Consider the following 22,984-nt stretch of genomic DNA (forward strand, 5'->3'; position numbering starts at 1 on the left):
CATCATTTGTTGCCCGTCGCTAGTTGCCCTGGAACTGAGTGATTTGCTGGGCCATTTCGGAGGGCAGTTAAGAGTCAACCACACTGCCGTGAATCTGGAGTAGGCCAAACCGGCTAAGGTTGGCAGATTTCCTTCGCTAAAGGGCATTGGTGAATCAGAACTTCACAGCAAGTGATGATAGTTGCATGGTCACCTGAGACTAGTTTTTAATTTCAAACTTCATGATTTGAATTTTAATTCCAACAGCTGCCATAGTGGGATTTGAACCCATCCCCCCAAAGGATTAGCCTGATCTCCAGGATTATGAGTCCAATGATGTTATCAGTATGCCACCGTCTACACCCCCCCCCCCCCCTCATTGATTGATGGAATGAAGGTGTACTGTGACAGCTTTCTGTGGATACATGAGCTAAAGGTGCTTCTTCGGGGAAGACAGCCATAGATTTCCCTGGAGAATCCCCTGATCGGCAACCATAACTTCAGCAGCAAGCGTTCCCGAGTTTATAGATAGAGGCCACAGTTACTGATATGAGCCGTCGTGCCATAGGACCTCAGGAATCACAAGGTGCTGCAGAAACAGAATCTAAAGAGTAATGGAGTTGTGGAGATGTTTGTTCCTTCATTCTCAGAATGTGAACTTCGCTGGCAAGGCCAGCACTTACTGTCCATTCCTGTTGGCCGTGAGAAGATGGTCCTGAGCCACCTTCTTGAATCACTTCAGTCCATGTAGCATAGGTGCAGCAGTTCCAGTACTGCTGCAGGATTAACAACATGGTTCCAAGTCAGGATGGTACGCAACTTGGAGGGGAACCCACGGGTGGTGGGGTTCCCATGACCCTGCTTCCCTAGGTGGTTGGGATGCAGGTTTGGAAAATGCTGTCAAAGGAACCTTGGCGAGTTGCTGCAGTGCATCTTGCATATAGAGTAACTCCTGCCACTGTGTTTTGATGATGGAAGCAGTGAATGTTTAAGGTGGATGGGATGCCAATCAAGGGGGCTGCTTTGTCCTGGATGTGGTCGAACTTCTTGAGTGTTGTCGGAGCCCCACTTATCCAGGCAAGTGGAGAGTATTTCATCACATCATTAAGTGTGCCTTGTAGTCGGTGGCTAGGTTTTGGGGTGTCAGGGGCTACTGTTTAAATGGCTGAAGTGGCAATTAGAACATGTTTATGGATTAAAAATGGACTGAAGGAAATAATGTAGAAAGGTTTTTTTAATTCATGGGATCTGAGTGTCGCTGTTTAAGTTCAGCGTTTGCTGTCCATCCCTAATTGTCCTCAGGAAAGCGATAGTGAGTCACCATCTTGAATGTTGCAAACAATCTGACGGAGGTTGCTCTATTAAAATGCACTCTTACTTTTTCTCACAGCTATGGTGACATGGTACCGAAGACAATCGCCGGGAAGATTTTTGGCTCCATCTGCTCCTTGAGTGGCGTGCTGGTGATTGCTCTGCCTGTGCCGGTCATTGTCTCGAACTTCAGTCGGATCTATCACCAGAACCAGCGGGCGGACAAACGCCGAGCGCAAAAGGTAAAACCCGTCACCCAGTCATTGCAGCCTCTCGCGCTTCCGATTCACCACAGTCCGAGAAACGTTGAACGGCCAAATTTTAAAATCGCGGCTCAGAAATTCGACTTCAGCTCCCACCATGGAAACTATGTTGATGGCCATTCTCAACCTTAGCCAAGCCAAAACCAAGCCAGAAACTGGCTGGCAGAACACTTGTTTCCTCGGTTAATTTCTCACTTAAGTGAGCTGCGGGGTGCCTAATAGGAACAGGAGGAGGCCATTCAGCCTCTCAAACCTGTTACAACTTTTGATCAGATCAAGGCTGAGGGGTGACCTGATAGACATCATGAAAATTATGAAAGGGTTGGTAGGATAGCCATAGAGGGGAAGGTTTAGCTCAGTGGGCTAGACAGCTGCTTTGTGATGTAGAACAAGGCCAGCAACCTTCACGTACCAGCTGAGGTTATTCATGAAAAAAAGCCTTCTCTTTTTTTTAAATGTTTTAATTAAGGATCTTTTACGTGATACAAAACAAAGATAATCATGAACATACATTGAAAACAACAGAGAAAAAAATCTATACATATACATCAGTTGTCTTTTGTTATTTATATCGGTTGCGGCCTCTGGTTTTACATTTTCCGGTAGGCATTTACTTTGAGCCGGGTCTCCAACTTTCTTCTCCGCCTTTTCTTCCTGACCCCCCCTTCCTCTTCTAGTCATCTGGCGTGTCCTCTTCCCTCTTCGGCTCCTATATCTCCTAGCCTTCTCAACCTTGCTCCTCGCTTGAGGTGTGGGTGATCCTCAAGTCAAACCACCACCAGTCAGCTCTCCCCCTCAAAGGGGAAAGCAGGCTATGGTCATCTGAGACTATGGCGATTTCACCTTCACCTTTAGAGAAGATGTTACCACTTATGGGCAAGGCCAGAGATGAGGGCCACAAACATAAAATGAAAACTGATAAGACTAATAAATCCAACAGAGAATTCGGGAGAAACTTATCTTCCCAGAGATCAGTAAGAATATGATTTTTTTCTACCTCAAGTGGTTTGAGGCGAATAGCATAGTATTTAATGGGGAGTGAGGTAAGTAAATGGTTGAGAAAGGAATGAAAGGATACGTTGGTAAGGTTAAATGTTGGGGAGAAGGAGGTTAGTGTGGAGGACAAATACTGGTATAGATTAGTTGAGCTGAATTACCTATTTTTTTGTTGAGAGTTCTACGTAACTCTTTGTACATCCAGTCAAGCTGGAGGGGATCACCTGCTTAATGCATTTCCTCCACTTGATTACTGTTTATCTGTCTCTGTGTGCTTTGCAATACCGTCAAGCAGGCAATTGTAGAAATTACAGCGCAGAAGGAATCCATTCAGTCCACTGCACCCATGCTAGCTGCCAACGCGCCAAAGGAATTATGTCCTCAATTCCAGTCCTGTACTGTAATTTATTTCCTCTCAAGTACTTATCCAATTATCTTCTGAAAGCTACTATTGAATCTGCTTCCACCACCATTTCAGGCAGCCACATCCGATTCACTGTGCAAAGAGATTCTCCGCAACTCGTGCTTGGCTTCTGCCATTGCATTCTAGATTCCAACAACCTTTTTTGCAACCTTTTCCTTCCTGCTCCCTCTTCAAGCCTTATTCAAAATTACACCTCCCCGTGTTTGCAGTGCACATCACCTTTCACTATTTGACGACTTCTATTTGAGCTTAGCTACAGTTGGATATCGGGAGTATTGACGTCTCTATTCGTGGTTACCTGTGCATTTAAGTGTCAATTTGGCTCATTGCTAGCAATCTTGCCTCTTGAATTTGTGCTCAAGAACTGGAATAGGTTCAAGGACTTACGCACTTTACCCAGGATAGCACTACAGCCAGCACAGGACTGCCGTGTCATGTAGAAATAAGTTGAATCTCCAGCAGAGAAAGAGGCCATTCAGCCCAACTAGTCGATGCTGGTTTATGTCCCGTCCTCTCTTCAGATCAGCATTATTCTCCTTTCTTCCTCATGTGTTTGTGTAGCTTTCTCTTAAATGCATCGATATCACTCCACTCAGCTATTCTCTCTGACGGTGGGTTCCACATCTTTTTTGCCCTCCAGGTAAATAAATTTCTTTTGGATTCCTTGTTGAATTTATTAGTGACCATCTTACTTTCGTGGCTCCTACCTAGTTTTGTTCTTGCAAAAAGTGGAATCATCTTTTCCATGTGATCCCTATCAAGCCATTTCGAAATCTTAAAGAACCCTCCAGCTTCAGCTTTTTCTTTTCTGGAAAGAAATACTTATATATATAAAAAACTCTTTTCATGGCTGCTGGACAACTCAAAGGCTTTTATAGCCAATTATGTCCTTTTTGAAGTGTAGTCACTGTCAGAATGTCAGAAACATAGCAGCCAACATGCGTTCGGCAAACTCCCAGAGGCAGCAATTTCCAGATAATGACCAGATAATCTGACTTTTTTGTGATGTTGATTGAGGGCTAAGCATTGTCCAGGGCACCAGGGATAACCCCGCCCCTGCTCTTCTTCAAAATAGCACATCCTCTTTTGCATCCTCCCAATCAAACAAATGGGGCCTTCCGCAGTACTGCACTGGAGTGTCAGCCTTGATTTTGGTACAGATTAAACGATGAGTGGGGAGTCTTTCTACCCTAGCTGAGGTTCATTAACCAGCATCAGTAAAAAACACAAGCCAGTCATTCATCTCACTGCTGTCTATGGCACCTTACTATGTGTAAAACTGATGCTGAATTGTACTCATATGCCCAGAATGTCCTCGGACCTGCTCCCACTCTGCCACCATAATAATAATAATAATCGCTTATTGTCACAAGTAGGCTTCAATGAAGTTACTGTGAAAAGCCCCGTGTGTGTGTGTGGGTTTCCTCCGGGTGCTCCAGTTTCCTCCCACAGTCCAAAAGATGTGCAGGTTAGGTGGATTGGCCATGATAAATTGCCCTTAGTGTCCAAAATTGCCCTTAGTATTGGGTGGGGTTACTGGGTTATGGGGTTAGGGTGGAGGTGTGGACCTTGGGTAAGGTGCTCTTTCCAAGAGCCGGTGCAGACTCGATGGGCCGAATGGCCTCCTTCTGCACTGTAAATTCTATGATCTATGATTTACTGTGAGGGTTGCATCAAGCAACCTGCCAAAATTCCAGAAAAGTTACAGTCGATTAAGTTCTAAGGAGCAATCCTGCCCATAGTGTCTGGCAATTGCAATTGCAATGCTTTGGGAAGTTTCTGAGAGATGATTTAGGTGCTATGTGAACATCAGTTATTATTATTATTGCACAAAGCCACACCAGTATCTATCCACACCCACCATGTGCACTTTTTTTAGAACAGTTTCTTCACTGACAATGAGGTACATGGACCATGGGTGACCTCACTCTCCCCAGATCATTGGAAGTTTGGCCCTTCACCTACCTCCGAATTGGCATGAGCTCATTGCCCAAGGACTAAGGATTGAACCTGGGATCTTTCTGAATATTTAGCCATTCTTATTTTTAAAAGCTGAACTCTGGGGATGTTGACAACATTGGCAAAGCCAATATTTATTGCCCATTCACTAGTCACCTTGAGAAGATGATGCTGGATCCTTTTCTTCATCTTTAACTCCCGGCAGCAAATTGTTGTTACAATTGAGTGTCCAATTCAGAGGAACGTTAAAGTCAACCACATTGGTGAGGGATTGGAGTCACTTATAGAGCCGAACTGGGTAAGGTGGGCATGTTTCTTTCCATAGAGAACAGGGGTAATGCTCATCATCATTAGATCCATAGACTCCCTACAGTGCAGAAGGGGCCATTCGGCCCATCGGGTCTGTACCTACCTGCAGAGAGAGCACCCCACCTAGGCCCACTCCCCCCGCCCTGTCACCTTAACCCCACCTAACCTCGACATCTTTGGACACTAAAGGCAGTTATAACATGGCCAATCCACCTAACCGACACATCTTTGGACTGTGGGAGGAAACCAGACATGGGGAGAAAGTGCAAACTCCGCACAGGCAGTCACCCAAAGCCGGAATTGAACCCAGGACCCTGGCGCTGTGATGCAGCAGTGCTAACCATTGTGCCACCCGTGCCGCCCGTTAAATCAGTTGAGTTTTTATGACAACCCAACAGCTTCTTGGCCACTTTTGCTGGTACCCGATTTTAACTTCCATGGTGCTTTTAAACTGAATTCTAATTCTCAAACTGCCATGTCAAGGTTTAAACTCACTTTCTCGTAGCAGTCCAGCAACATAGCCACGAGACTACCCGACCCAGATTGGGGACTCTCTTCTGCAACTCAGGTACTGAAAGTTTTGGTTTGTTCCTTAATCAATAAAAGATAGACACTTCTAGAAATGAAAAATGAATGTAACCCCCCCATCGCCTGTGGCTTATGTTCGGACACCAGCTCTCCGTCCTCCTACATGACAACAGTGATTACAATTCAAAAGCACTTCATTGACTGAAAAGTGCTTTGGGAGATCCTGAGGTTCGATGTGATTATAGATGCAAGTCTTTCTCGTTTTTTGTTTTTTTTTGCTTGACTCCATTCACTGCAACCCAGGCCAGTTATGATTCAATCAAACATGTCCCCTCAATGTCACTCAAATCTTCCATTGTGCAGTGGGTATGAATTTGATTCCAGTTCTCAATCAACTTCGGTCCATAGTACAGCACTGCCTGCGTGCCTCAACTTGAATTATAGGCTCAAGTTCCCTCGAAGTAGGGCTTGAACAATAAGAGCAGCAACAAGGGTTTCTGGAGATTATGAGGCCCAAATTACTGTGGATCTGATTTGGCTGTCATCCCATCGAATCAATCTTTTTCTTTTCTGAAGCACAACTGTGCTTCGGTCTTGGTGGACCTGCTCGATATGACAATTATTGAATAATGATAGTAATTTTGTCTTAAGTGTATGCTACTCATTATTATTGTTAGGTGCTAATGCTTTCATTAGTTCTTCATGTGTAGACAGTGGAAATATCACACTCCAGGCTCTTTAAGTAATTCTAATATGTTCTATTGTCCGCAATGTAACAGAACAATTTTTTAAAATGAATTAGATTTTGTGGTTGAACATACTTCACCTATCCTGGGTGAATACTTTTAATAAGTTGGGAGTTTCTGGATTGGAGAGCAAATGTATTATACCCTGAGCACACAGACTTAGTAACAGTGGACGGATCCACTTTCTGCAGTAATATTCCACTCATTGCTCTCCAAGCCTATGCTCTATCCTTTCTCTTAGGCTTCACGTACATCACCCAATGCTCTCTTCCTCTATTCTGTGCTCACTCATTCTACTGCATTAAATATAGTACTTCACATTCCACACCAATCTTCATGTGTGGCACGGTAGCACAGTGGGTAGCACTGTCGCTTCGCAGCTCCAAAGTCCCAGGTTCGATTCCCGGCTTGGGTCACTGTCTGTGTGGAGTCTGCATGTTCCCTCTGCGTGGGTTTCCTCCCACAAGTCCCGAAAGACGCGCGGTTAGGTAATTTGGACATTCTGAATTCTCCCTCTACCCGAACAGGTGCCAGAGTGTGTCAACTAGGGGCTTTTCACAGTAACTTCATTGCAGTGTTAATGTAAGCCTACTTGTGACAATGAAGGTTATTATTATTAATCTCTCATGGTTCTTCAGCTGCACAACTTTTTAATTCATTCAGGGGATATGGGTGTCGCAGGTGAGGTCAGCATTTATTGTCCGTCCCTAATTGTCCTTGAGAAGTTGCTGGTGCACTGCCTGTCTTGTGGATATAGCCACAATGCAAATAGGGAGGCAGTTCCAGCATTTTGACCCAGCGGCAGTGAAGGAACGGCGATATATGTCCAAGTCAGGGTGGTGAGTGAGTTGGAGGGAAACCTCCAGGTGGTGGGGTTCCCAGGTACCTGCTGCTTTTGTCGTTTTAGATGGTAGCGGTTGTAGCTTTGGGAGATGCTGCCTAAGGAGTCTTGGTGAGTTCCTGCAGTGCATCTTGCTGCCACTGTGAATCTGCCGCGGAGGCAGTGAATGTTTGTAGATGGGGTGCCAATCAAGCAGGCTGCTTTGTCCTGGATCATGTGGAGCTGCTTGATTATTGTTGGAGCTGCACTCATCCAGGCACGGGGAGCATATCCCATCACACTCCTGACTTCTGCCTTGTAGATGATAGTCAGGCTTTAGGGGGTCAGGAGGTGTTTACTCACTGCAGGATTCCTAGCCTTTGACTTGTTATTGTAGCTACAGTATTTAAATATACAGTTCCGGTCAATGGTAATCCCCAGGAGGTTTATAGTGGGGGATTCAGCGATGGTAATGTCATTGAATGTCATGGGACAATTGTTAGATTCTTTCTTGTATGGCACTTGTGTGGCATGAATGTTATTTCACAAAGGAAGACATGAATAATGTGCCTGAATTTCTGAGCAACACAAGTTTAAGTGAGGAGCTGGTTTTAGTAGAGAAATGGTTTGGGGGAAATTTTAGGGGCTGGTTTAGCACACTGGGCTAAATCGTTGGCTTGTAAGGCAGAAACAGCCAGCAGCGCGGGTTTAATTCCCGTACCAGCCTCCCCGAACAGGCGCCGGAATGTGGCGACTAGTTAAGTTGTCACAGCAACTTTACTGACAATAAGTGATTATTATTATTATTATTATTAATGGGATTGAAGATGGGTAAATCACCAGGGCCTGATAATCTTCATCCCAAAATACTTAAGGAAGTAAGAAATAATAGATCCATTGGTGGCCATTTTCCAAAATTCTTTGAATCTGGAATGGTTCCTACAGATTGGAGGGTAGCTAATGTAACCCCGCAATTCAAAATGGAAGGTAGAGAGAAAACAGGGAACTATAGACCAGTGAGCCTAACGTCTGTCGTAGGGAAGTTGCTGGAGTCCATTATCAAAGATTTCATAGCACAGCATTTGGAAAGCAGTGGTAAGGTCAGCATGGATTTACAAAAGGGAAATCATGCTTAACAAATCTACTGGAATTCTTTGATGATGTAACTAGTAGAGTTGACCTGGGAGACCCGGTGGATTTGGTTTATTTAGACTTTCAGAAGGCTTTCAACCAGATCTCAAATAACATATTACTCTGTAAAGTTAAAGTGCACGGGATTGCGGGTAGTGTCTTGAGGTGGATAGAAAACTGGTTAATGGACAGGAAGCAAAACGTTGGAATAAATGGGTCTTTTTCCTATTAACAGGCAACGACCAGTGAGCTACCGCAGGGGTCTGTGCTGGGACCCCAACTATTAATTTTATACATGAATGAGGGAACTAAATGTATTATCTCCAAATTTGCAGATGATACAAAGTTGGGTGGGAGGGTGAGTTGTGAGGAGGATACAGAGATGCTTCAGCAGGTTTTGACAGGCGGAGTGAGTGGGCACATGCATGGCAGATGCAGTATAATGTGGATAAATGCGAAGTTATCCACTTCGGTGGCAAAAATAGGAAGGCAGATTATTATTTGAATGGGTGTAAATTGAGAGAGGTGGATACTCAGCGAAATCTTGGTGACCTCATGCATGACTCGCTGAAATTAAGCGCACGGATACAGCAGGCAGTAAAGAAGGCAAATGCTATGCTGCCCTTCATAGTGAGAGGATTCAAGTTTAGGAATAGGGATGTTTTATTGCAACTATACAGGGCATTGGTGAGACCACACCTGGAGTATTGTGTGCAGTTTTGGTGTCCTTATGTGAGGAAGGATGTTCTTGCTATGGAGGAAGTGCAGCGAAGGTTTACCAGGCTGATTCCCGGGATTTTGGGACTGTCATATGAGGAGAGACTAATTGGTTAGGATTATATTCTTCGGAGTTTAGAGGAGTGAGAGGGGATCTCATAGAAACCTATAAAATTGTAACAGGATTAGACATGGAAGAATGTTCCCAATAGTGGGAGAGTACAGAACTAACATCATAATTTGAGGATAATTATCTTTGGGATGTGAGCATCATTAGCAAGGAACAGCATTTGTTGCCCATCCCTAATTGTCCTTCATTCATTGCTGTGAGTGTGGAGTCACGTGGATGGCAGAAGGTCAAACCAGATGCTGTTTTTTTTTAAACAAAAACCTGTGATGGTTTTATGGTCTCGTAATTGAGGCAAGATTTAAATCCCCAATTTAGCTAACTGAATTTAAATTCCACCATTTACTGTGGTGGGATGTGAACCAATGTCCCAAGGGCCTGGGCCCCTGGATTGCCAGTCCAGTGACATTACCACGACACTGCCATTTCGCCATCTCAGCGAAGGGCTAAGAGCGGAAAGTGTTATGGGCCAGGGTTTAGAGAACCCCAAAGTGTATCACCTGACCCACAACTTTTAATAGATTGTGGTATGGGGAGCACACGGCCCACTCTACAGGTGTGGTACAGCAGAAATGGAAAAGTATTTTTTAAAGCAAAACAATGTTTATTCTATGAACTCAAGTTAACCTTTTTATAAATATTTTATTGAAAATTTTTGGTCAACCAACACAGTACATTGTGCATCCTTTACACAATATTATAACAACACAAATAACAATGACCTATTTTATAAACAAAAAATGAATAAATAATAAATAACAAAAATGAAAACTAACCCTAATTGGCAACTGCCTTATCACAAGTAACACTCTCCAAAAATATAATTTAACAGTCCAATATATAATTATCTGTCGCAACGACCTATACATATTATACAGTATATATTAACAACCCTGAGAGTCCTTCTGGTTCCTCCTCCACCCCCCCCCCCCCCACCCCCCCCCCCACCCCCCACCCCCCCCTCCCCCCCTCCCACCCCAATCCTGGGCTGCTACTGCTGCCTTCTTTTTTCCATTCCATCTATCTTTCTGCGAGGTATTCGACGAACGGTTGCCACCGCCTGGTGAACCCTTGAGCCGACCCCCTTAGAACGAACTTAATCCGCTCTAGCTTTATAAACCCTGCCATGTCATTTATCCAGGTCTCCACCCCCGGGGGCTTGGCTTCTTTCCACATTAACAATATCCTGCGCCGGGCTACTAGGGACGCAAAGGCCAAAACATCGGCCTCTCTCGCCTCCTGCACTCCCGGCTCTTGTGCAACCCCAAATATAGCCAACCCCCAGCTTGGTTCGACCCGGACCCCCACTACTTTTGAAAGCACCTTTGTCACCCCCATCCAAAACCCCTGTAGTGCCGGGCATGACCAAAACATATGGGTATGATTCGCTGGGCTTCTCGAGCACCTCCCACACCTATCCTCCACCCCAAAAAATTTACTGAGCCGTGCTCCAGTCATATGTGCCCTGTGTAATACCTTAAACTGAATCAGGCTTAGCCTGGCACACGAGGACGACGAGTTTACCCTGCTTAGGGCATCTGCCCACAGCCCCTCCTCGACCTCCTCCCCCAGCTCTTCTTCCCATTTCCCTTTTAGTTCATCTACCATAGTCTCCCCCTCGTCCCTCATTTCCCTATATATATCTGACACCTTACCTTCCCCCACCCATGTCTTTGAGATCACTCTGTCCTGCACCTCTTGTGTCGGGAGCTGCGGGAATTCCCTCACCTGTTGCCTCGCAAAAGCCCTCAGTTGCATATACCTGAATGCATTCCCTTGGGGCAACCCATATTTCTCGGTCAGCGCTCCCAGACTCGCGAACTTCCCATCCACAAACAGATCTTTCAGTTGCGTTATTCCTGCTCTTTGCCACATTCCATATCCCCCATCCATTCCCCCCGGGGCAAACCTATGGTTGTTTCTTATCGGGGACCCCCCCAAGGCTCCAGTCTTTCCCCTATGCCGTCTCCACTGTCCCCAAATCTTCAGTGTAGCCACCACCACCGGGCTTGTGGTGTAGTTCCTCGGTGAGAACGGCAATGGGGCTGTCACCATAGCCTGTAGGCTAGTCCCCCTACAGGACGCCCTCTCTAATCTCTGCCACGCCGCTCCCTCCTCCTCTCCCATCCACTTACTCACCATTGAAATATTAGCGGCCCAATAATACTCACTTAGGCTCGGTAGTGCCAGCCCCCCGCTATCCCTGCTACGCTGTAAGAATCCCTTCTCACTCTCAGGGTCTTCCCGGCCCACACAAAACCAATGATGCTCTTTTCAATCCTTTTAAAAAAAGCCTTCGTGATCACCACCGGGAGGCACTGAAACACAAAGAGGAATCTCGGGAGGACCACCATCTTAACCGCCTGCACCCTCCCTGCCAGTGATAGGGATACCATATCCCATCTCTTGAAATCCTCCTCCATTTGTTCCACCAACCGCGTTAAATTTAACCGATTCAATGTGCCCCAATTCTTGGCTATCTGGATCCCCAGGTAACGAAAGTCCCTTGTTACCTTTCTCAACGGTAGGTCCTCTATTTCTCTACACTGCTCCCCTGGATGCACCACAAACAACTCACTTTTCCCCATGTTCAATTTATACCCTGAGAAATCCCCAAACTCCCCAAGTATCCGCATTATTTCTGGCATCCCCTCCGCCGGGTCTGCCACGTATAGTAGCAAATCGTCCGCATACAAAGATACCCGGTGTTCTTCTCCTCCTCTAAGTACTCCCCTCCACTTCTTGGAACCCCTCAACGCTATCGCCAGGGGCTCAATCGCCAGTGCAAACAATAATGGGGACAGAGGGCATCCCTGCCTTGTCCCTCTATGGAGCCGAAAATATGCAGATCCCCATCCATTCGTGACCACGCTCGCCATCGGGGCCCTATACAACAGCTGCACCCATCTAACATACCCCTCTCCAAAACCAAATCTCCTCAACACCTCCCACAAATAATCCCACTCCACTCTATCAAATGCTTTCTCGGCATCCATCGCCACTACTATCTCCGTTTCCCCCTCTGGTGGGGCCATCATCATTACCCCTAACAGCCTCCGTATATTCGTGTTCAGCTGTCTCCCCTTCACAAACCCAGTTTGGTCCTCGTGGACCACCCCCGGGACACATTCCTTTATTCTCATTGCCATTACCTTGGCCAGGATCTTGGCATCTACATTTAGGAGGGAAATAGGTCTATGGGACCCGCATTGTGGCGGGTCCTTTTCCTTCTTTAAGAGAAGCGATATCGTTGCTTCAGACATAGTCGGGGGCAGTTGTCCCCTTTCCTTTGCCTCATTAAAGGTCCTCGTCAATACCGGGGCGAGCAAGTCCACATATTTTCTATAGAATTCAACTGGGAATCCATCCGGTCCCGGGGCCTTTCCCGCCTGCATGCTCCTAATTCCTTTCACCACTTCTTCTACCTCGATCTGTGCTCCCAGTCCCACCCTTTCCTGCTCTTCCACCTTGGGAAATTCCAGCCGATCCAAGAAGCCCATCATTCTCTCCCTCCCATCCGGGGGTTGAGCTTCATATAATTTTTTATAAAATGTCTTGAACACTCCATTCACTCTCTCCGCTCCCCGCTCCATCTCTCCTTCCTCATCCCTCACTCCCCCTATTTCCCTCGCTGCTCCCCTTTTCCTCAATTGGTGTGCCAGCAACCTGCTCGCCTTCTCCCCATATTCGTACTGTACACCCTGTGCCTTCCTCCATTGTGCCTCTGCAGTGCCCGTAGTCAGCAAGTCAAATTCTACATGTAGCCTTTGCCTTTCCCTGTACATTCCCTCCTCCGGTGCTTCCGCATATTGTCTGTCCACCCTCAAAAGTTCTTGCAGCAACCGCTCCCGTTCCTTACTCTCCTGCTTCCCTTTATGTGCCCTTATTGATATCAGCTCCCCTCTAACCACCGCCTTCAGCGCCTCCCAGACCACTCCCACCTGGACCTCCCCATTATCATTGAGTTCCAAGTACTTTTCAATGCACCCCCTCACCCTTAGACACACCCCCTCATCTGCCATTAGTCCCATGTCCATTCTCCAGGGTGGGCGCCCTCCTGTTTCCTCCCCTATCTCCAAGTCCACCCAGTGTGGAGCGTGATCCGAAATGGCTATAGCCGTATACTCCGTTCCCCTCACCTTCGGGATCAACGCCCTTCCCAGCACAAAAAAGTCTATTCGCGAGTAGACTTTATGGACATAGGAGAAAAACGAGAACTCCTTACTCCTAGGTCTGCTAAATCTCCACGGGTCTACCCCTCCCATCTGCTCCATAAAATCTTTAAGTACCTTGGCTGCTGCCGGCCTCCTTCCAGTCCTGGACTTCGACCTATCCAACCCTGGTTCCAACACCGTATTAAAATCTCCCCCCATTATCAGCTTTCCCATCTCTAGGTCCGGAATGCGTCCTAGCATCCGCCTCATAAAATTGGCATCACCCCAGTTCGGGGCACATACGTTTACAAAAACCACCGTCTCCCCCTGTAGTTTGCCACTCACCATCACGTATCTGCCCCCGTTATCCGCCACTATAGTCTTTGCCTCGAACATTACCCGCTTCCCCACTAATATAGCCACCCCCCTGTTTTTCGCATCTAGCCCCGAATGGAACACCTGCCCCACCCATCCTTTGCGTAGCCTAACCTGGTCTATCAGTTTCAGGTGCGTTTCCTGTAACATAACCACATCTGCCTTAAGTTTCTTAAGGTGTGCGAGTACCCGTGCCCTCTTTATCGGCCCGTTCAGCCCTCTCACGTTCCACGTGATCAGCCGGGTTGGGGGGCTTCCTACCCCCCCCCCCCCTTGTCGATTAGCCATCCCCTTTTTTCAGCTCCTCACCCGGTTCCCACGCAGCTGTATCTCCCCCAGGCGGTGCCCCCCCGCCCATCCCCTCCCATACAAGCTCCCCCCTCTCCCCAGCAGCAGTAACCCAGTAATTCCCCCCTCCCACCCCCCCCCGCTAGATCCCCCGCTAGCGTAATTACTCCCCCCATGTTGCTCCCAGAAGTCAGCAAACTCTGGCCGACCTCGGCTTCCCCCCGTGACCTCGGCTTGCACCGTGCGACGCCCCCTCCTTCCTGCTTCTCTATTCCCGCCATGATTATCATAGCGCGGGAACCAAGCCCGCGCTTCTCCCTTGGCCCCGCCCCCAATGGCCAACGCCCCACCTCCTCCACCTCCCGTCCTCCCCCATCACCACCTGTGGAAGAGAGAAAAGTTACCACATCGCAGGATTAGTACATAAAACTCCTCTTTCCCCCCTTTTTAACCCCCCTCTTCGCCCCCCACATTCGCCCCACCACTTTGTTAAAACGTTCTTTTTAATAACCCGATCATTCCAGTTTTTCTTCCACAATAAAAGTCCACGCTTCATCCGCCGTCTCAAAGTAGTGGTGCCTCCCTCGATATGTGACCCACAGTCTTGCCGGTTGCAGCATTCCAAATTTTATCTTCTTTTTATGAAGCACCGCCTTGGCCCGATTGAAGCTCGCCCTCCTTCTCGCCACCTCCGCACTCCAGCCTTGATAAACGCGGATCACCGCGTTCTCCCATTTACTGCTCCGAGTTTTCTTTAAGTTAACCTTTTTAAAACATACAGTGAACATCTTAGCAACCATCAATTCAAATAAACCCCCAAAGACTACAACACTAAGTAAACCTTTAAGCTTTCCTTTTCACATCCATACGACTTAAAACACCTTCAAAACAGAAAGACGTCAGGCTTAACTTCACTGCTGAGAATATTTATAATTCTGAATTCACCAAATGATCCAAAGATAGTCTTTTGATGGCAGAGAGAACAGCAGTACACCTGCTTGGTCTGGCTTCAGCCCCAACACTGAAAACGAAACTAAAATACACCCTGCAGCAAACAGCCTAAAACTAAAGTAAAAAGCTGACAGACAGCCCAGCTCCACCCACTCTCTGACATCACTGCAGTAGTAAGCACCCATTTCTTAAAGGTACTCTCACTACAGATATTTATATACACACCCATTTATAAACACCCATTTCTTAAAGGTACTCTCACATGACAAAAGCAAATTTTAAAAACAAATTTATATAGAGCAGCTTTCATGACCTTAGGACCAAAGTGCTTCACATCCAATGATATTGTGCTCACTGCTGGGGAAAATCACAAACAACAATGAGGTAAATATGTTTGGGCAATGTTGGTTGAAGGATAAATATTAACCATGACACTGGGGCGAAGCCTCATGTTCCTTCTCAAAACAGTGCAGTGGGATCTCTTTCATCCACCTGAGGGGCCAGGCATGGGCTAGGTTTCACATCTCAACCCGAAAGATGGTGCCTCCGACAGTACGGCACTCCTTCAGCAACGTACGAGGGGGACAGCCTTGACTTTGTGCTCAAGTCTCTGGAGAGGGTCCGGAATCCACAACTTTCCTGTACCTCACACGAGGGCATTACCACCTAGGACAAGGCTGACAGCCAAGCGCGCCCTATTTTAGAAGCTGTGAATTTTAAGACAAGTTGGAACCTGAAGGAGATTGTGGAATCAGAGAATGAAATGGCTGGAAGGCAGTCTGATGTATATTAATTTTAGGGTAGCAAAGATGAAAGCATAAGGAAGATCATGCGGGATGGGCACGATTCAACTAATTGGGAACAAGGTCCCATAGCGAGCGCATTTAGCCGCGTGTTTCCCAGTGCTCGCAGCGCCTAGAAACCCATGGCTGTACAACGCGACTCACGTTGTATAAGGGCCTCAGTTGGGGAACACGCGGCCTTGGCCACACAAAGCCCTGTTTTGTACACGAGCGGAGCTCCTCAATTTAGCGAGAGATCAGGACACCATTTTTAAATGGCATCTCGATTTCCGAGGCCCCTCAAGCAAACCCCCCAACACCCATGCAGGCAACCCCCTGCCCAGCGTGGGTGCAGAAAAAAATCTCATCTTGGCACCACCAGGCTGGCACCCAGTTTGGCAATGTCAGGGTGCCAGGCTGGCACTGCCAGGATGCTCAGGTGACACTGCCAGGGCACCCAAGTGGCACCAGCAATGCCAGCGCACCACCCTGCCCAAAGGGCATGCAGCTGGGGGCCTCCGATACCCTGGCAGACCCCGCGAGTCCATTTGGCCATATGCAGAATTGCCCAAAAGTGACACCGCCCACAAAGGGCGGGATTTGCATCGCAACGCCTCGTGGGATCGCATTGGAATTTGCGAAGCCTGGGGGGTCCAGGTCGATCACGGGAGCGGGATCTCCTTTCTTCTATCGGCCACGCTACGGCGTGGCAAGCTACTTTTCAGCCGCAGAGTGGCCGGTAGGTTGGGCCCAGAATAACTGAAGAGGAAGGGCGCCCAAGAGAATTCCGAGGAGTAAAACGAAAATGGAGGAGACAAGAAACATTGAGACTGGGAGAGGTTTCGTGTACGAGTCATTTTCATTTTACGCCCCAATGCCATGTGCTGATAATGAGACATGTGGAAAGAGAGAACGGGCAGCAGGAAACTAGTCAGCGGATGAAATCGTTTAGATGATAAATGTTGAGACTGTCTTGTTTTTCCTTCACAGAAAGCCAGGCTTGCGAGGATAAAGATAGCGAAGACTGGAAATGCCAACGCCTATCTTCAAATCAAACGTAACGGTTTGATGAACGAGGCACTGGAGCTCACAGTAGGTTCAATATTATGCTGTGTCGAGATTAGACACAGAGGTCAGGGGTGCTGGGAAATGATTGACTGGAGCTAAAATGGTTCTTTTGGTGGGCAGTTCCTGAACAAACTCAGGAGTGATTGAGTATTTAAGAGGAGACTTAAGAGAGGTGTTCAAAATCGCGAGGGGTCTGGACAGAGTAAATAGAGAGAGCGAGACTGTTCCCATTCGTGAAAAGATGGAGAACAACAGGACATCAGTTTAAGGTTATTTGCGAAAAAAAACCAAAGGCGACAGGTGGAAAAGCCTTTCCACGCAGCGAGTGGTTCGGATCAGAAATGCGCTGCCTGAGATGGTGGGGAAGCAGATTCAGTCGTGACTTTTAAAAGAGAATTAGATAAGCACCTGAAGGTAAGAAGAAAAATACCAGGTTGTAGGTCAAGGGCAGGTAGTGCAGGTAGCTAAATAACTCTAGCAGGGAGATGGCATGGACTCAATCGGGCTAGATGGCCTCACTCTATGCTGTCAGTGTTCTCTAATTCTCTGATAGAGCAGTGCCTGCGATTCCAACTGGAATGCAATTTGAATTTTTGTTACGTCTCTGTTGTTCCAGGACTCGGGCGATAAGGAACAGCAACAATGCCCCAACAAACCAGGCTCCGCTGTGGCCAGGCAACACCACCATCTGCTGCACTGTTTGGAGAGGACAACTGTAAGTCTGCAAATCCCTTACCTCTTTTGTTCAGGCCTGCCTGATCCAGGTGCTGTCAAAGCAGCGCGTGTCGTTTTGGCAAGGTTCTATCCCTGCCATCGAGGCCCCAGTAAAAATTCTACAGGCTCTCATCCAGTACTCCAACCCATCAATATTGCTTCTGTCTGTTCCCTGGTGTCATGTCCCACGTGATATAAACAAAAGCTGTGATCTTAAACTGTGTAACTCACAGGCGGGTGGGTGATATACATTCTTACACTTCACTTAGATTACAGCAGACACTCCTTAAGAATGGAAAAAGTGTGCATTACCCGTTGAAACCCATTCCTCTAGAAATCTCTCAGTCTGGCATCTCACTGCCCTGTGAGCTGCCCATTGCAGGCTACCTCTACTATCCCTTAACCTGGCTGTTTATTCCAGACATTTATCCCCATCCTCTTTGTGTGTCCTTTAACAGTAGAGCCCTGATTTTAAGGTTGCTGGAGGAGATGGGGCATGTTCTCCCACTTCCCTATCCCGCTTTTATGGGACTTTTGTGACTCTTGCTGTCAAATCCAGCTGGAAAACACCCCCACCCGTCCCAAAATTGAGTTCTAGACGAAACTGAACAAGTCTGTCACAAAGCACAGAATGGATCCGTCATGAATCTGTGCGCTACCCTTTATTTGTTCGGAGCACTTTATTTAAAACACAGTCAAACCCCGACAAACCAGTTTCCAGGAAGTGCTTTATGTGAAGACTTTTGCTGCTACAGAGGAGGCCTTTGAGCTAAGAACCTGTCTCCCTTCTCTGAAGGTGCTGACTCTTGCTGGGTCTGAATCCACAGGTACTGGCAACAACTTTCCCCCAAGTGACCTTAACTTCACTTGTGAGCCTGGGCAGCATGAATACTGACTGACGAGTTGACCATGTGGGGCATCATAGTGAAGTCCAAACCTGTCCACACCCAGGCAGGGTGCACTGCCCAGTGGGAGAAGCTGGATAATGATCAGGAGCTCGACAAGGAAAGGAACAGAAAATTCCGATTCGGACTGTCAAAGTAACTTAGTTCCAGAGGGAGCAGGCAGGGATATAAAATTAAACATTTGGAGATTTGGGACACGGAGAAGGAGAAACAGAGGTCGTGAGGCTGCAGAACTGACTGGCTGAGTTAGTGATTGAAGCGGAGATCATTTTAACATTTAAGAAGGTGTTAGAGCGATGGTCAAAGTAACGAGGAGTAAAGAGACAGGATGGGTTCACATGATTCAGATGCTGCCTGTGGACATGATAAACACCAACGTGGACTGGATAGCCAAGCAGCCTGTTAGACGTCATAACTTCTGTTTAATTCCTGTTTTCTCCTTCTTGACGAAGAGGTGTTGAGGCCAACAGGTGGATGGAAAAAATACCATCCCAACTGCGAATCAAATGATCCAGCTCAAACCAGGTCAAGTAATGTTGATCTAAAGACAATGAACAGGAATAAACTGATCAGAAAACTGATGAGTAATTAAGTACAGCTTTTTGACTGGATCAGAATTTCAGATCTTGGCTTTTTCTGTGTTTGTCCTTCATTCTCAGGATTGGAGCATCGATGGTGAGGACTGCGTTTATTACCCATCCCCAATTGTCCTTCAGAAGGTGGGGGTCAGCCACCTCCTTGAACCTCTGCAGTCCATATGGTGTAGGTGCACCCACCGTCCTGCTGGGGGGGCTGTGGGGGGAGTTTCAGGGTTTTGACCCAGCAACCGTGAAGGAATGATGATATATATCCAAGTCAGGCTGGTGTGAGGCACGGAGGGGAAATTGCAGGTGGTGGTACTCCCATGCCTAACTACCTTAGCATATTCTAAAAGGAGCTCATATTGCCTTTGTTGGGAATGGTAAATATAATGCTCCAGTCCCGTGGCGGGCCAGCTGCGGCCCAGGAACCACACGCGGCCCATCTGGGTTCTGGGTGCATCCTATGAGACATTTTGTTGACCGTTGCCCACGCACAGAGTTCCACATTCCGCTGGTTTCCACCCATGTAGTTTTTTTCCTACCGGTATGACTGAAGTGATATGCGCGTAAAGCAAGGGCAAGCGAAGTGAGGTCTGTGCTGAATGCTCACGACATTGACCGTGAGAGCCGTGCACTCCCTCTGCATCCAAAGTGTAAATATTTATTTTGTTTCTCCAATTTGATTTTGAGATATTTCTATTGATTTTTGATTGATTAAGCATTTTTTATAACTCGTTATGAAATATTCTATGTGCATTAAATGTGTTTAACCTTATTCACGGGGTCATGGTTAGTGAGCAAGCCCAATTTCAATCTTGTGACCCACTGAGATGAAGGAGGGACACTCACTTGGCCCATTCACTAGCCTAGGTTGCCCATCACAGCTCCAAAGCCTCATATGAAAGAACGGATGCTATCAAAAACGAGGTTTAAATGGAGCTGCGTGGATAGGGGGCAGGGGATTTTTCTGCGATCAAACGTTCTGTTCTCCCAAAATGTGTTTGTGAGGCCTTTTATACCATGCTTGCTCTAGTCCCATTTGATCTGAATCAAAGGTTTAAATTCCCTTCCATTGATCACTTATGATGAGCCTAGAGTTTAGGTTCTACAAATTAAAGTATTTAACACATTAACAACAGTGCAAATCCCTTCTTTACCATGTTAATATTCAGAGGTCCGAGATGTTGCTGTGGTGAGTGATGTAACATTGGAATGGTAAAAATGAGAAAACAGGGAGAGAAAAAGTCAATTTAAAACTCGTCACAACCCTCACTTGTCCATCCACTCAATACAGTCCAGACTCAATTTAAAGTTGTTTCATTTACAGTTAGCCAACATTCAACTATGGCTTAACCTGCTTAATTCAACTTATTGGACCTTTCAAAAAAAATTTAATGAAAACAATGTTGAAATTGTAAACTGTACAAGAAAAAACTGCTCAACGTGATTGTAAAATAGGATTCATAGCAACCAGACAAAAATAATAATAATAATCGCTTATTGTCACAATTAAGTTACTGTGAAAAGCCCCTATTGCCACATTCCGGCGCCTGTTTGGGCAGGCCAGTACGGGAATTGAACCTGCGCTGCTGGTCTTGTCCTGCATTACAAGCCAGCTGTTTAGCCCAATATAGTGGTACAAGCCTCTGAATTTTTCAATTGCATTTTTCTTGTTAGGTTTCACTGTAACTAGCTCTCTCCAATACGTCAGCTGTCCAGAGTCACACATGGTCACTGTCTGTGTGGAGTCTGCACGTTCTCCCTGTGTCTGAGTGGGTTTCCTCCGGGTGCTCCGGTTTCCTCCCACAAGTCCCAAAAGACGTGCTGTTAGGTCATTTGGATATTCTGAATTCTCCCTCTGTGTAACTGAACAGGCGCCGGAATGTGGCGACAAGGGGATTTTCACAGTAACTTAATTGCAGTGTTAATGTAAGCCTACTTGTGACAATAAAGAGTATTATTATTATGAACCAGACAAGATAGGAAGGTCCCAGTTTGAAAGCTTACTGCAATGTGTCATGCCCATTGAAGGCATGTCACATTCATAACTTTACACATGAATTGAGCACATTTGGAAGCTTCTGAAACTCTCTTTTATTTGTTTACATTGGATACTGATGAACTCTTAAGATGGTTGCCAAGTGATTAGGTGACACTTGCTTATTCAACCCAGAGTACCAAGCTTCTGGAAAGTTCTAACTTGAATAACCATGGGTGTGGCCCTCCCCTTGGAATAGACTTCTGTGAAATTCACACCTGCCATTATTTTAAGCTTACTCAAAAGACAAAGGCAATGGACTCCTCGGCTCCACTGGCAAGATTCTCTGCGCGGATTTCCCATTGAATCCATTCCACGCTGCTGGGAAATCTGCAGCGGGGTGAGCTATTGGCGGAACTGGAAGATGCCACTAGTGTGAATATCCATAAGGCCTTATTCTATTCTCTGTCTCGGGTTTGCATTTCAAGGAAGGAAAACTGATAAAACCAGTTATCCACCAGCTCAGAGTGAAAGATCATCATCTGTTTCCTAATGTGCAGTGATGGTTTTGAACCATTAATACAGTCATGAAATCATAGAATCTCTACAGTGCACAAGGAGGCCATTCAGCCCATTGAGTCTGCACTGATCGTCCAAAAGAGCGCTTTACCTAGGCCCACCATCCTGCCCCACCCCTGCAACCCCATAACCTAGCATGAATATCTTTTTGACAATAAGGGGCAATTTTAGTATGGCCAATCCACCTAACCTGCACATCTTTGGACAGGTTGGGTGATCGCCAGTATTGGTCATGAGATTGAAACCAATTTGAGATAACGAGTTTCATCTAAAGACTCAGAGTGAGCAGGACAGACTGCAGAAGAACATTGACAAGACAACAGCTGCAGAGAAAAGCTGTGCCACCTACGCCTTTTAAGAAACATCAGTCATCGGCCAGCCTGAGATCCAGACTCCAAAATTGCCTGCAAGTCACCAAACAGCCAAAGAACTTAACCTGTTCCAGTTTCAAAGTGGACCTGATAATCAATCTCCTGGATATTCGTCCAGAAGAAACCTCACAACCTACTGTGAATTCTTCGCATTACATCAACCTCCCTTCAACTTTGAATCCCAAAGCATTCAAGAAACCCCAGGCCTGGCACATGGGAGACCGGAAATCATGAATCAGAGATGGAATTAACTGTAATCTTTAAAAGTGCACTATCTTTATCTATATTCAATCTTTGCCTGTGTGTTTATGTACCTGTGATGGGAGAGGGTAAGATTGGACTTGACTGGAAGGCTCCCTCAGTGCCGAAGTGAAGGATAGCATTTTGGGGTGAGGTGCTCCATAGACTCCTGCATAGAATCCCTACCGTGCAGAAGGAGGCCATTCGACACATTGAGTCTGCAGCAACTGTCTGAAAGAACGCCCCAGCTAGGCCCACAGCCCTGCCCCATCCCCCCAACCCCACCTAACCTACACATCTTTAGACACTATGGGGCAAGCTTAGCATCGCCAATCCACCTAACCAGCACATCTTTCGCCTGTGGAAGGGAACCCGAGAACCAGGAGGAAACCCACGCAGACACGGGGAGAACGTGCAGACTCCGCACAGACAGTGACCCAAGCCGGGAATCGAACCTGGGACCCAGGAGCTGTTAGGCAGCAGTGCTGACCACGGTACCACCGTGCCAACAATCACAGAAAACTGAAGTTGACTCCTGAAGCCATAACCCAGCACAGCCAATCAAGAACAACCGAGAAGTGAAAACAGGATTAGGGAAAACTAAAATCCAATCGCATAATATGACCTTCATAGAATTAAAAACCAACAGTGCAGAAGGAAACCATTTAGCCCATCGAGTCTGCACCAG

The 22,984-nt window shown here is 46.7% G+C and overlaps 1 protein-coding gene across 3 annotated transcripts in view; it reads left to right on the forward strand.

Annotated features, from left to right (window-relative positions):
* kcnd3 (potassium voltage-gated channel, Shal-related subfamily, member 3) overlaps positions 1-22,984 on the forward strand; it is a 448,844-nt gene that overhangs the window by 406,676 nt on the left and 19,184 nt on the right. For all 3 annotated transcript variants that reach the window (XM_072480145.1, XM_072480146.1, XM_072480147.1), the window contains 3 exons: positions 1,370-1,532; positions 16,851-16,952; positions 17,545-17,643. In XM_072480145.1, the coding sequence (XP_072336246.1) occupies positions 1,370-1,532; positions 16,851-16,952; positions 17,545-17,643 (364 nt within the window). The remainder of the gene's footprint in view (positions 1-1,369; positions 1,533-16,850; positions 16,953-17,544; positions 17,644-22,984) is intronic.

This window comes from Scyliorhinus torazame, chromosome 17 (assembly GCF_047496885.1).
Source record: "Scyliorhinus torazame isolate Kashiwa2021f chromosome 17, sScyTor2.1, whole genome shotgun sequence".
In the NCBI taxonomy this organism is placed as follows: Eukaryota; Metazoa; Chordata; class Chondrichthyes; order Carcharhiniformes; family Scyliorhinidae; genus Scyliorhinus; species Scyliorhinus torazame.